The sequence below is a fragment of the Cardiocondyla obscurior genome, linkage group LG12 (assembly GCF_019399895.1).
Source record: "Cardiocondyla obscurior isolate alpha-2009 linkage group LG12, Cobs3.1, whole genome shotgun sequence".
NCBI lineage: Eukaryota > Metazoa > Arthropoda > Insecta > Hymenoptera > Formicidae > Cardiocondyla > Cardiocondyla obscurior.
The window spans coordinates 3,078,753-3,090,943 of record NC_091875.1 but is presented as its reverse complement, the minus strand read 5'-3'; the positions used below and the strand labels follow the sequence as shown (position 1 = coordinate 3,090,943).

General features: G+C 35.4%; 5 protein-coding genes across 5 annotated transcripts; 2 read left to right on the top strand and 3 right to left on the bottom strand.

Annotated features, from left to right (window-relative positions):
• The first annotated feature begins 20 nt into the window (after positions 1-20).
• On the top strand, positions 21-3,488 carry LOC139107209 (ETS homologous factor). The gene is made up of 7 exons (XM_070664625.1): positions 21-480; positions 1,541-1,676; positions 2,165-2,419; positions 2,501-2,572; positions 2,656-2,736; positions 2,825-3,020; positions 3,098-3,488. The coding sequence occupies exons 1-7, from the start codon at positions 439-441 to the stop codon at positions 3,207-3,209; spliced, it is 894 nt and encodes a 297-aa protein (XP_070520726.1). The 5' UTR covers positions 21-438; the 3' UTR covers positions 3,210-3,488.
• On the bottom strand, positions 3,414-8,647 carry LOC139107189 (claspin). The gene is made up of 6 exons (XM_070664576.1): positions 8,421-8,647; positions 4,523-8,325; positions 4,272-4,405; positions 3,972-4,190; positions 3,679-3,876; positions 3,414-3,553 (listed from the first exon to the last, which is right to left on the bottom strand). Exons 2-6 carry the CDS (start codon positions 8,286-8,288, stop codon positions 3,494-3,496), a joined length of 4,377 nt encoding a protein of 1,458 aa, XP_070520677.1. The 5' UTR covers positions 8,289-8,325; positions 8,421-8,647; the 3' UTR covers positions 3,414-3,493.
• Position 8,648: 1 nt separating this feature from the next.
• Kdelr (ER lumen protein-retaining receptor) lies at positions 8,649-10,041 on the top strand. The gene is made up of 3 exons (XM_070664642.1): positions 8,649-8,866; positions 8,994-9,183; positions 9,257-10,041. Exons 1-3 carry the CDS (start codon positions 8,776-8,778, stop codon positions 9,612-9,614), a joined length of 639 nt encoding a protein of 212 aa, XP_070520743.1. The 5' UTR covers positions 8,649-8,775; the 3' UTR covers positions 9,615-10,041.
• Positions 10,042-10,109: 68 nt separating this feature from the next.
• Dnapol-gamma35 (DNA polymerase subunit gamma-2, mitochondrial) lies at positions 10,110-11,187 on the bottom strand. Its single transcript, XM_070664623.1, has 2 exons — positions 10,642-11,187; positions 10,110-10,541 (listed from the first exon to the last, which is right to left on the bottom strand). The coding sequence occupies exons 1-2, from the start codon at positions 11,185-11,187 to the stop codon at positions 10,110-10,112; spliced, it is 978 nt and encodes a 325-aa protein (XP_070520724.1).
• On the bottom strand, positions 11,150-12,191 carry Gatc (glutamyl-tRNA(Gln) amidotransferase subunit C, mitochondrial). Its single transcript, XM_070664647.1, has 2 exons — positions 11,649-12,191; positions 11,150-11,430 (listed from the first exon to the last, which is right to left on the bottom strand). The coding sequence occupies exons 1-2, from the start codon at positions 11,918-11,920 to the stop codon at positions 11,196-11,198; spliced, it is 507 nt and encodes a 168-aa protein (XP_070520748.1). The 5' UTR covers positions 11,921-12,191; the 3' UTR covers positions 11,150-11,195.

Genomic DNA, 12,191 nt, shown 5'->3' with positions numbered 1-12,191 from the left:
TCGACGTGGTGATTGGCCGTGGCTACGGAGCGGGAAATCCCCGTTGAAACCTGCTCGACCGCGGTTGTCCCGCTGCAGTCTCGTGCTTGTCTTCTTCGTCATTCCCCGAGTGAGGACCTCGTGCTTAGTTGCATGGCAGAAACGCGCTGTGAAGCATCGTCGTTATCACCGTCGGAACGATTGAAACAAAGCGGGGACGTTCTTCGTTTTTTTTTAACTACCCTGATTCACGAAATGACAATTTCTTTTTGCGCGACACCGGTACATTCCTCGTGAATTACCGCGCGATTAATTGCCTGTGCATCGTACACGATTATCGCGTCGATTTATCGTCGCGACGCGCAAGTTTATTTGCACTAACGAGCGCGCCTAATCTGCCTGATATTGTCGGTTGAGAAAATTACGGTGGCAGTGCCCAGTGCCGTCATCGCATCAAAAATGGATTCGTTTAACGGCTACGATAGAAGCGACCTGTCGGAGGTGAGTCTAATGAGAGCAGGCAGCGTGCAACTTGACGCTGTCTTTTCTCAAGCGCCACGATTCATTCGCGTGATCTCGGTGTCTCTCCCTCGTTCTTTTCGTCTTATCCCACATTTCTTTTATCGTTCGTTCTTCTTTCGTCGCTCACAATAAATATTCATATTTTTTCTCATATCTACCTCCGGCTTTAATCCTTTGATTACAAAAAGCGTATATATACGCTTATTAAATTTATTTCAAAACAACATATATGGCAGATAAATATATTTTACTTAACTAGAAGAAATTATTTGCGCGCTGTTATTCAAGAAATCCTAATTCGCGCTCGTCATTATATTCGGACTTTAATTAATTATAATAATTTCTTTATGATCGCCAGTTCATTTACATTTGTATCTCCCGGTTATGTTATTTTTCATCCTTCCGTCCTTTCTTCCGTGGCAATATTCTGAATCGTTCCGACGTGTTGTAGCACTTCAAATCGCTTGACACTATATTACACAATTTTTGTTTTAATAATTACTTTCATTAATCAACGATCGCTAACACCGTCACTCGAGAAACGGACGATCGAAAGAATGACGGATTATCGCGGCGATTTTTTACGATTTTAAAATTAAGAAGCGCGACGATCATCTGTTGTATAAATTTGTACTCTCGATATTCATAGCGTTACTTCCGCCGGGTCTTCACTCGAGTCGTTCTCGATCTCGACACAGGAAACTGGCTACGATGTAACTTGTTCGAAACGAGATGAGAATCTCGGCCGCGACGGAGAAAACGGGCGAGGTGCAGATGTTAAAGCCAACTCGCCCGGATATTCGACCTTGAAAAAGCTGATTGTGCGATTAAATTTCTTGAGTAACCCGATTATTCAAATTTTAAAGCATATTTATGGCCCTAATCTGAATGCCGGTAACTAGCTTACTGTCTCAATCTGAAGTGCGTGTACATACATTAAGATACATAAATTATAATGTTAAATGTCAGATGTCGAATTTGTAATTTGGAAGAATTCGTTCTTTCGTAATCTTTCTAACTTAAAATCCTGCGATTTCAGATGTATCCGTCGTTTATTAATTTACACGATGATGAAAGCGACCACTTGCTCTTGGATATGGATTCCTTAGTTCCTAGACGAAGCAATTTCTTAACTAACCGCGGCTGCGAGCCAGCCAAGAAGAAATGTTTGTTGGGTAATATATAAAATAAAATAAAAAAATATAATATCATATAAAATAAACTTGTCACTGTAAGAAAGCAATAATTCTAATTAACATGCGGTCTGTGATTTTTCTGAAACAAGCGATGCTATTTTTCTAAGTTATTAAAACAAAAAAAAAAAGTAAATTTATTTAAGTTTATTCTATCTTTTCTATTTTCTCGCTTGCTTACAGTGACTTATGAAGATTTGAGTCTACTGCTTACTACAGACTGGTCTGCGTCGTCGATTGCTGACGTAGCGATAGACGGCGATAGTCGCTGGTGGGGGTTTCCCGGGACTGTTTAACATTGATGTGTTGCATCGATTTATGGGAAACCGCACCGGTTTTAGCATTTAATCGTTCGATCAAATCTAAAACAACATTTTGCATTTAAAACGTATGCGTCTTATGCGGTTTTAAGCAGCGAATCAAACTGGAATTACTTGCAGAGATCTGATCTTTATAATATCTTTTTGAAGGTGATGAAAGCGAACAGATTGATGGCACCGGGTGGTCCGACAAACCTATCAGAAACTGGTGTCAAGAGGAAACCATAAATTGGCTTATGTCAGCTGCGTCATATATAGGTCAACCTTACAGCTCTATTCAGCACAGCCTGGCTGTGCCTGGAAAAGAAATCGTTACTTTTACACGGCAAGATTTCAACAATCACGATCCTGTGTACGGAAATCGATTGTACGATCTTCTTCACTCGCAACGCATATCAACTCTTTGTACGTAATGAATTTGGAAAATAACTCGACGCAAAATAATTATGGAATGTTGCAAGTCTAAAATATCAACTTTTTGTACAGTGCCATCATTTGATACCATTCAACCACAGTCGGAAGATGAATACGCGCGAGTCAATTCTAGCAATATATCTGGTAAGATATTAAGAAAAAATAATTAAATAAATTCAGAAGATAACTGACTCATTAGCTTTTATAATTTTCGTCTCTTCTTTTAGATGCAGAATCAGATAATAGCATTGAAATTGCAACCAAGAGATTACCTGGCAGACCAAGGGTATTGAAGACGAAGAAAAATCGTAAGTACACTCATAAAATATTTTTCAATGCATATATTAAAAAAAAATGCATTATATGTCAAATTATAAGATTTAATTCTATTTGTAGCTGCCAGTCAAGGAAAATTATGGGAATTTATTAGAGATTTATTACGTAATAGAGAAACATGTCCAAGTTTAATCTGCTGGGAAGACTATTCGCAAGCCAAATTTCGCTTTGTAAAGAGTGACGAGGTAGCAAAACGTTGGGGATCACGGAAAGGAAATACAAAAATGACTTATGAAAAACTCAGTAGAGCTATGAGGTAATAATAATAATTTTCAGTGCACTAAGAAATAATTTACACTTATTAGTTATTAAAAAAAAAACGGTACTTTTTAGGTATTATTATAAAAGCAAAATCTTTCTACCAGTACTTGGTCGAAGATTAGTCTATCAATTTGGACCAAATGCAAAAGGATGGCAAACTGATAACCCAAATTTTCGACACTAAAACGATGTAATTAAAAAAAAAAAAAAAAAAAAGAAAGTTGTGCAATTTATCATTAAAATATCATTTCTTTGTACTGATTGTCGTTTGTATATATTTGTTATTTATACATGAAAAATAGAGCACCTTTTTAACTGTCATGAACATTCTTATGCATCTAACGAATTTTTAGAAATAGTGCAATAAAAATAGAAATACTTAGTTATTTTATCTATACATATAAAATTTATATTAAATGTACCATAATGAACCACATATTAAAAATTATTCTTCTATAAAAAATACCTTTATCTTCGTCTTTTTTTTGATTCCGATGACGCGTTTAATGTCATCTTTCTTTTTCCAGGCTAGAAAAAGAGAGTATTCGTCAATAAATTTTTTTTAACGGAATATACAGAAATTGGAAATAAAAAATGCATTCTGTGCTTTACGCATTTTACACGATTTAAATAATATAATTAAATGTATATACCTTAATTTGGGAGTCAAAATCTTCCGTTATGTCAGTCTTCTTTTTTGACGTATTATTTGTACTTTGATCAATATGCGGAAAGACAAAATTTCTTTTATTTATAGCATAATTGGTTGAATCACCTTGTTTTGCTAATAAAGCTATCCTCGCTAACGATTCTTCCCCTCGAGTTAAAAGCGAACGTTTTTTTATAACATTCTGCAAAGTTCACAATTATGTGTAAATGCGTTAGTATTTTGATCAATTAGTTTAAGAATTAATAGCTAGTTAATTAAGTAAATTGATAATCTTACAAATATCGTCTGGGATTTTTTTCCAGTATTTGGTCCATTCAAGAAATCTGTTATACTCCGCGGCATAATCGGTTCTATATTCTCAGAAGCATTTACTTTGTCGGGAGAAGTATCTTGTTTTTGTGATTCATTAGTTTTGATTTTTCTGACTGCTTCCAATCCGAGTTTAAAAATTTGACTGTCGTATAACTCATCCTCGATTTCGTTATTACAATTTTTCTGTAATATATGAAATACATTTATGTAAATATATTTTTTAAGCATGCTACGTAATTATTGTTGCACAAATAAGTTTTTTACCGTTCTTTCCTCAAGAAATTTGTCTCTTTCGTGTCTCAGTTTACTCCACTTTGCTTCTTCCTCATCTTCTTGCACATCTACCCAGCCATCATTTTCATCAGATATTTGTGGCATTTCTGTATCTCCTAATTTATCTAAAAAGATTATGGTATAATTAGTTATTTTATATATATATATTAAAACATTGTACATCAAATATAGAAAATTAAATCTTATAGAATATCTTTAAAAAAATTTCTGATAAATCATACCTATATTTTTCCATTTAAATTTACGTTCACGTCCATTTCCATCAGTGTGTAAATCGCCGTCATCAAATAATAACTCTTGAAGCAACCTAACGTCCCTTTTATCTTCATCAAGTATTTGTTTCATGTGGATTCTTTCTAATTGATCCTTTACTTTATGCTCATCTATATCCTCGTCGTCGGCTTCCTCGAATTCTAACTTATCCAAATCCTTCTCGTCTTCATCAGCAGAATCCCAGTCGCTTTCACTTAATTCTGCTTCTTCTTCTAAAAAGTCAGCTGCAACTTTTTTAATATTCTTTGCCGATGTAACTGTCACTTCATTTTCCTCAGAATCATAATCAATGTATTGCACCTCCTCGTCTTTTTCTTCATTTTCTACATCGGAAGATTGAGAATTTTCTTCTTCCGAATCGGACAAGTTGAGTTTTATTACCGGACGTTTCTTGGGTTTTAAAAACGTATCTTCGTCATCATCATCCGAAGAGACAACTCTTAAATTTAATTTTGAATTTATTGCATTAACTTTCTTTTCTCTTGAACAATTTATAGAATTGGAATCTTCATCTGAAATCAAGTTTATACCTTGAACTATTTTGTCATTTATTTTTGAATTTTCCGATTGTTTAATATCAATTAGTTTCGCGTTAGAATTTACAGAACATAATTCGGGTTTACGCAACTGCGGTATTTCATCGGTATTTATTTGTGAAGATAAATCTGAATTAATTTTTTGCGTGGATTCAAATTTACCGGAACATAATTGCATAAGATATTCATCGTCAATAGTTTCTCCAGTATCGTCGAATAATTTTTTTCTTAAAATAGTTTTATTGTTCGTGTTGCTTAGATTTTCAAAAAGTTCGTCACTTTGAGTGTTTTCTATAGAAAGAAACTCGTTCTTATCAATTAAACATTCTGATTCCTCCAAGAAATTTTTTTTATTTGAATCTAAAGTAGTATTCAATACACTTAACTGTGTTATAGGCGAAACCAAATCGAGCATACTTGGTTTTGTTAAAGGAGTTTTACACACCTGACTCCTTGTGACAGCTTCTGCATGCGGCTGACAAGGAGGAATATTGCTTTCATTTTCACTCATCCAATCGTTATCTCCACAACGTGTTTTAAATGCATCAACGTTATCATTTTTAATCTCATCTCCATCTTCATCCTCATCATCATCATCGTCAATTTCCTCTTCTTCTTGGTCACTTTCTGCCTCATTTACATCGTTAAAACTTGTCGACTGTTTATTATATTTTACAGAATCCGTATCACTTTCGTTACATCCGTCATCTGTACTTAAATCCTCATCGTCTGTAACTTCAGCTTCATCATCTGCAAATAAACATTTACTCCTTTTCTTGTCCTTAATACAAACATCATTCTCCTCGGGTTCGCTTTCGTCACTATTACTGTCACTTGATTCGTAACACAATTTTTCTAAATCATCATTTTCTTCTTCCGCGTCGAATGTTTCCTCTTTCTGTGCTTGCAATTCCATTTCCTTTTGTTTCCATTCTTTATTACGCTTTAAAGTCATTTGTAATTTCAGATCCTCTTTTAAGCGCATTAATTTGGCTCCAGGCTTATTTAATTCGGAATTATCGGTATCAATAGGCGCTTTATATGGAAGTATTTCTTTTACTGGAAGAAGGCCATTCGGCGTATTTTCTAAGTGTATTACACTTACCTCGGTGTTATCATTTTGTTTTTTCGTATTACTATGTTTAGAAAAAAACCTATTTAGTAAGGTATTAACACGATTTAAATTTGGTTTTACATTATCTGTTAGATCGATAATCATACCTGGCGAGCCTTTTAATGTAACTTTCGAATTAGACATTAATGCCGGTAATATTTTTTTATTCGATAAAGATTCATCTGCAAATTTTGGAAGTGGTAAACCTTGTACATGACTATCGGACTTTTCACATTCTTCTGTTGTAGAACTGTCTTGGACCTCTGATCGAATTTTGTCATTAAAAGATGATAGTGATACATCATCTATTTCAAGACATTCGTCTTCCTTTTCGTTGTTTCTATCCTTTACAAATTCCGTGCGGTCGTCAGAATTTGCACACGCAGCTCTATTCAATGTATCACTAACATTTTGAAATGTTTCAGTTTCTTTATTGTAATTTGTGCTATTAAATGTTTCTGTAATTTTATTTTTATCTTTCTCATTCTCGTTATTAATACAACTTTCCTCAATCAAAGAGATTATAGCAGGTTCAACTATTTCTTTTGTTTTTTGTACTTCAGAATTTAGTTGAAAAATGTCATTTGATTCATTTTCAGACGTATGAAATAATTTTCTTGGTAAACTAGACTTTAAAAGATTTCGATTACATTCATTTGTTATCTCTTTTAACGTTATACTAGGTTTATTTAGATTATCGTTATCTATTAAGGAAAATGAGCCTGTAGTTTGATGATCTACTTCATTAAAATCTTTTTGTACAATCTCTTGCACGTTATCTTGAGAATCTTGAGTATTTGTTTTAATTTCTGAATCTCGAGTACACATATAATCGATATCTGTTAAAGCCTTTTCTTTTTCATTTACAATGGAAGAAACTTTTACATTTTTACTAAGATCAGACACAGATTGCACATCATCTTCTGAATCTGACGATTTATAAAATAGTTCTGCCTCTTTTTCCTTTTCTGCAAGAATTTGGCTTATTATTACAGATGACATTTTAAGTTTCACTGCTGTTGAAGGTGCTTTTGGAAGATCAGCTGATATTATTTTTCTATTTAAAAATTCTTTTAATGTACGCTGCTTTGGCCTATGATATGGTAAAGAAACTTCTGACTCTCGTAATAAACGTTGAGTTTCACTATGTATTTGACGCATTGCTTCATCTTTAGAAGCTCTTATAGAGCCCTTTCTTTTTTTTATCAATTTTTTTTTAATATTTTTATTTTCAGACGTTTCCTCAGACGTGACGAAAATATTATTTTCTACATCTTTGTCCGATTCTTCTTCTGATTCGGAATCTATTAATGACTGATAATTTTTAGTATTTTTATTTTCAAATATTTTCTCAGACATATCAGGAACATTGTTTTCTATATCTGTGTTTTCTTCTTCTGATTCAGAATCTAATAAAGCCCGGTAGCTTTCAGTAGTGGAGGCTACAATACTATAAAGCATTTGAGAGGAATTATTACTCTCATTTGTTTGTATATTTTCTTCAGATTCACTATCTGTTATTCTCCTTATGCTTTTATTTTTTAAACTACTTTCATCTTTTGTAATTTCCAAGCATTTAGGCGATCTTGAATGACAGTTGTCACCAGCAATAAAAGAATTTTTATTTAATATTTCGTTTGAATTACTTCCTTCAATGGAGTCATCTATGAGACTTGATTTCGTCAACATTTTAACAACATTGCTGCTATTATCTATATCACAGGATTTCTTATCAAGTTGCAATTCGTTTTCTTTAGTGGATTCGCCCAAATCGATCCCGTCGGTTGGTCTTTTATTAATCGTGATACTAGAAATTTCATTATTTTCTAACTTCTCTTGATCACTGCTCTTTTCATTTGACAACATGGGTACATCGCGAACGTCATTCGAATTATTTTCAATGTTACTTTCATCGTGTTCCTTATTATGTGCTACTTGTTCATTGAGTTCTTGAGTAATTTTACAGCTGCTTACCTCATCACGATCTTTCCCATCGTCATCTCTTTCGCTCGAATAGACTTCTGTGAGCGAAGTAGTCGTCAGAGAAGATACGATACATGCCATCGCCAAAAACGTATGATTTTATTCGTTTTAATACAAACTGAAAAAGGAATTATATAGAACGGAAGGAAATCGACGCTGTGTTAAATAGCAAAGGAACAAAATACAAAATTACAGAGAAAAAAAAACACTTACAGCAATCACCTCATTCCGTGACTTATTTCGTTACAGCTGACACCATGCATTCGCAGCATTTGCGCGCCCAAATGACGAATGCAACCATTTTGCGCACGCTCAGAGTAAAAAGCAGGCTAGCCGGCATTGCCACTGGCCGGAGGCTCCATCTTCAGATGTCTCTAGCTTACCCGGACATTGGTTATCAACATCGGTCACTTGAATTTGACTTCAGGGAGGTCGGCCATCTGCTTTAGCCGCAGCCAGAGCCACGTCATATTTGTGTGCCGCTGACGAGCGAGCTGCGCGAGCTGGCTCTGTAACTCCCCACGGGTTTTTTTTAACGTAAAATCATATCCCCGCGACCGCAAACATAATGAATGGGTTCCGATTGTTGGGCGATCTATCCCATCTTTTAGCTATTATCATATTACTCCTCAAGATATGGAAAACACGAAGCTGCGCCGGTGAGTGAACCGCCTTGATCGTTTTGTTCAGGGACGCGCGTGTTCACGTCAATGCTCGATGCGTTACGAGCAAATACCGGTGACGTTTCTCTGATAATCTGCTGATAATATTCATCGATGTTCACAGGTATCAGCGGCAAATCGCAGATTCTCTTCGCGATTGTTTGTACCACCCGTTATCTAGACCTGTTCACCACATTCATCTCGGCATATAACACACTCATGAAGATCGTATTCATTGCTACGTCTTTCGCTACGGTCTTCTTGATGTATGTTAAGTTCAAAGCCACCTACGATCATAATCACGATACGTTTAGGTAAGGTCCAAAATTAATTTTTTAACAAATACTTTTACCTTGGACGTGATAATAAATTTACTTTCTGTTGCAGAATTGAATTCCTGATTTTACCCGCATTTGTACTAGCTCTGCTGATTAATCAGGAACTATCTGTCCTTGAAGTTTTGTGGACATTCAGCATTTACCTAGAATCGGTGGCGATATTACCGCAATTATTTCTGGTGACAAAAACAGGCGAGGCTGAAAGTATTACCAGTCATTATTTGTTTGCATTGGGATCATATAGAGGCTTGTATCTGTTCAATTGGATCTATCGCTACTGGTCTGAGGGTCATTATGACTTAATTGCAATATTTGCTGGATTGGTGCAAACGGTTCTTTATTGTGACTTTTTCTACCTCTATATTACTAAAGTACTCCAAGGCAAGAAGCTACAACTACCTGCTTAGCTTCAATCAAGAGTATTGTCCTCTTGCATCAAAGAAACATTCAACTGCCTTTGTGGCATCGCCAAGTTGAGACAAATGTGGGCAATCCTAGGAGGCTCGCGCAACGTATACAGTAGTATACGTCTTTATTAAGCATCAAATGTCTGGCAGTATCCTTTCCACTTTCTTCCTTCCTTCCTTCCATCGTATCCTCGTATGATGCCATGCGCCGCGTCTCCTTTCCAGATGAGAGTCTAAGTTGCCTATATTATTATAATTTTTTGTGTACTTTATTTAAAATAACGTAAATCACGAGACTAAGACAGATATCTTAAAATTCAGAAAGCCAGCTAAATAGGAATAAAAAGGAGAACATAGAACCAGAATTTTCATTTATATTTACAGTTTATATCGTTGTAACTGTCAGTAATAAATATAGTTAATAATATGAACATAGTTACATTATAACAATATCTCGTCAACATTGATCAGAAAGTCTGGTTGTGTCATAGCGATTTAAGAACGCAAATTAATATACTTTACCAAATCGGTAATGTGAACCGCCTCACTGAGAGTCGTTGAACGATTTTTTACATGTACAATGCCATTTTTAAGACTAGTCTTATCCACCGAAACGACGTACGGTATCAGGCACATTTCTGTGACTTGTTCTGTATTCGTCAATATAGTAGAAATCCCTTTCATCCTAAGCATATTATTTAAGTATAAGACAAAGCGATTTAAAACTTGTGGATCTGAATCGGTCTCAGTGTCCGATTTTGCTATGTGAAACGTGGTTTTGTATGGAGACAACTTAGGATGAATATGAGGTCTATTTGATTCATCGATTAAGTGGCTGTCGCAAAGTAACGCCAAGCAGCCCCAATCCAAGGAAGCAATATGCTCAATCATATGCACGTCAGCAGCGTTATCGTTATTATTTTCGGCCTGTAAATAAATATCCCATTTAAATAATCTCTCTCTCTCTCCCTCTCTTTCTATACTTTTCATTACGTACTAATAATTATTTATTTAAAAAGCGTTATACCTGAGGATACAATTTGCGTATGCCAGGATAATAAGTGATCGTTTCCGTGATTATGTTTCCAAAGGGGAACTGAGCCTCTATTTCCGTCACGTCGAGATTCTTCGTCTTTTTCGCTTCGGCAAGCACGAATCTCGAGGGGTGCTGGGCAAGTTTACGCCACCAAACTTTGCGTTCTCTTTGCTTTTTATGCAGTAAACTCTTTGAATCCGACGCATCAACAAATATGTTAATTTTAGCGGTTCTATGGGATAGGATTTTATTGCTTTTCGGCAAGAGTGACTCATTCCATACATTCTTGGATGTTGCAAATGTGGCAAGTGCAAATGGCAAGATGTTATCCATTGAGTTATTTCGTAGTAACTGCAGTGTATTTGAGATTACATCGCATAAAAATACGTTATACTGTGGCAACGTGACGCAATGCGAAAACCACTGCTCTTCGAGATTTCTCAACAGCAACTTGCCCTGAGGTCCATATAAAAACATCCGATTTGACAAACTAAGGAAATGTGTACCAATAGTCTTTAATATGATCTCCAAACTCATTATTTAGATTAACTTTCTTTCTCTTTTTTCGTCGTCAATGGCGCTACAAAGTATTCTTCCTCTACCACTGCCGCGTTCTTCAATATTTCGTTCTGATTAGCGTTCTGCTGGGCCACGTCGTCCCTCAGATGAATGAAGTCCTTCTCCAGAATACTGTACATTGGACTCACCGTTTCGTCGATATGAACCTTTCGTAATTTTTCAGCAAATGCTATTGCTTCCTCCAGCACTTGTTTACTCTGCCTATAAAATGGTCAAGTTTCAATAAAATAAATTTGTAAAACGAGATTTAAATTATCAATTCGCTTTCTAAATCAAGATTAGGTTATACTATCGCTCATTATATTTTTTATATGTTCCCATTTGTTTGATAAAATTTAAGAATACCCGTACTACCCGTTTTTATGTATCCTTGAAACTTCTAATTAAAAAAAAATTTTGTAATTTAAAATAACGCTTACTTGTACTCAAACCCAACCAACGCCAGTTTCTCAATTTTCCTAATCGTCGCCTCGTCAATAGCTGGTCCTTTCTCACCGCTCGATCGGTCGTAATCGACACTGTTCTTTACTTCGTTCTCATTCTGTTTTTTTCGCCGTTGATGATGTTGCTGTCTCGCAAGTACCGGTGAAAAGCAGTAAGCTCTTAAATATTGAATAACGTTACCTCGACGCAGAGAAATGACACTTCCATCAAAATATCTGTATGTTAACCCAATTCGCAGCAAAGCCATGCTCGACTACAACCGGATAACCTTGGTGTCGATCTGACTCGTCTGTATTTCAAAATTTCAGATTAATTAAATCGTCAGATTTGATATATTGTCTTTGTTTCTCTTAAAATGCCTTTTCATATACAATGCGTTGATTGGCTGCAAAATAATGTAATTGTCGGGTTTCTAAACAATTTCTAAGTTTACAGTCAATCAGCATGATTAACAAATCGTACGAACACGGGCGACGAGCTACGCAGACGCACTGCGCAGTTCATTACCGCGTATTTCA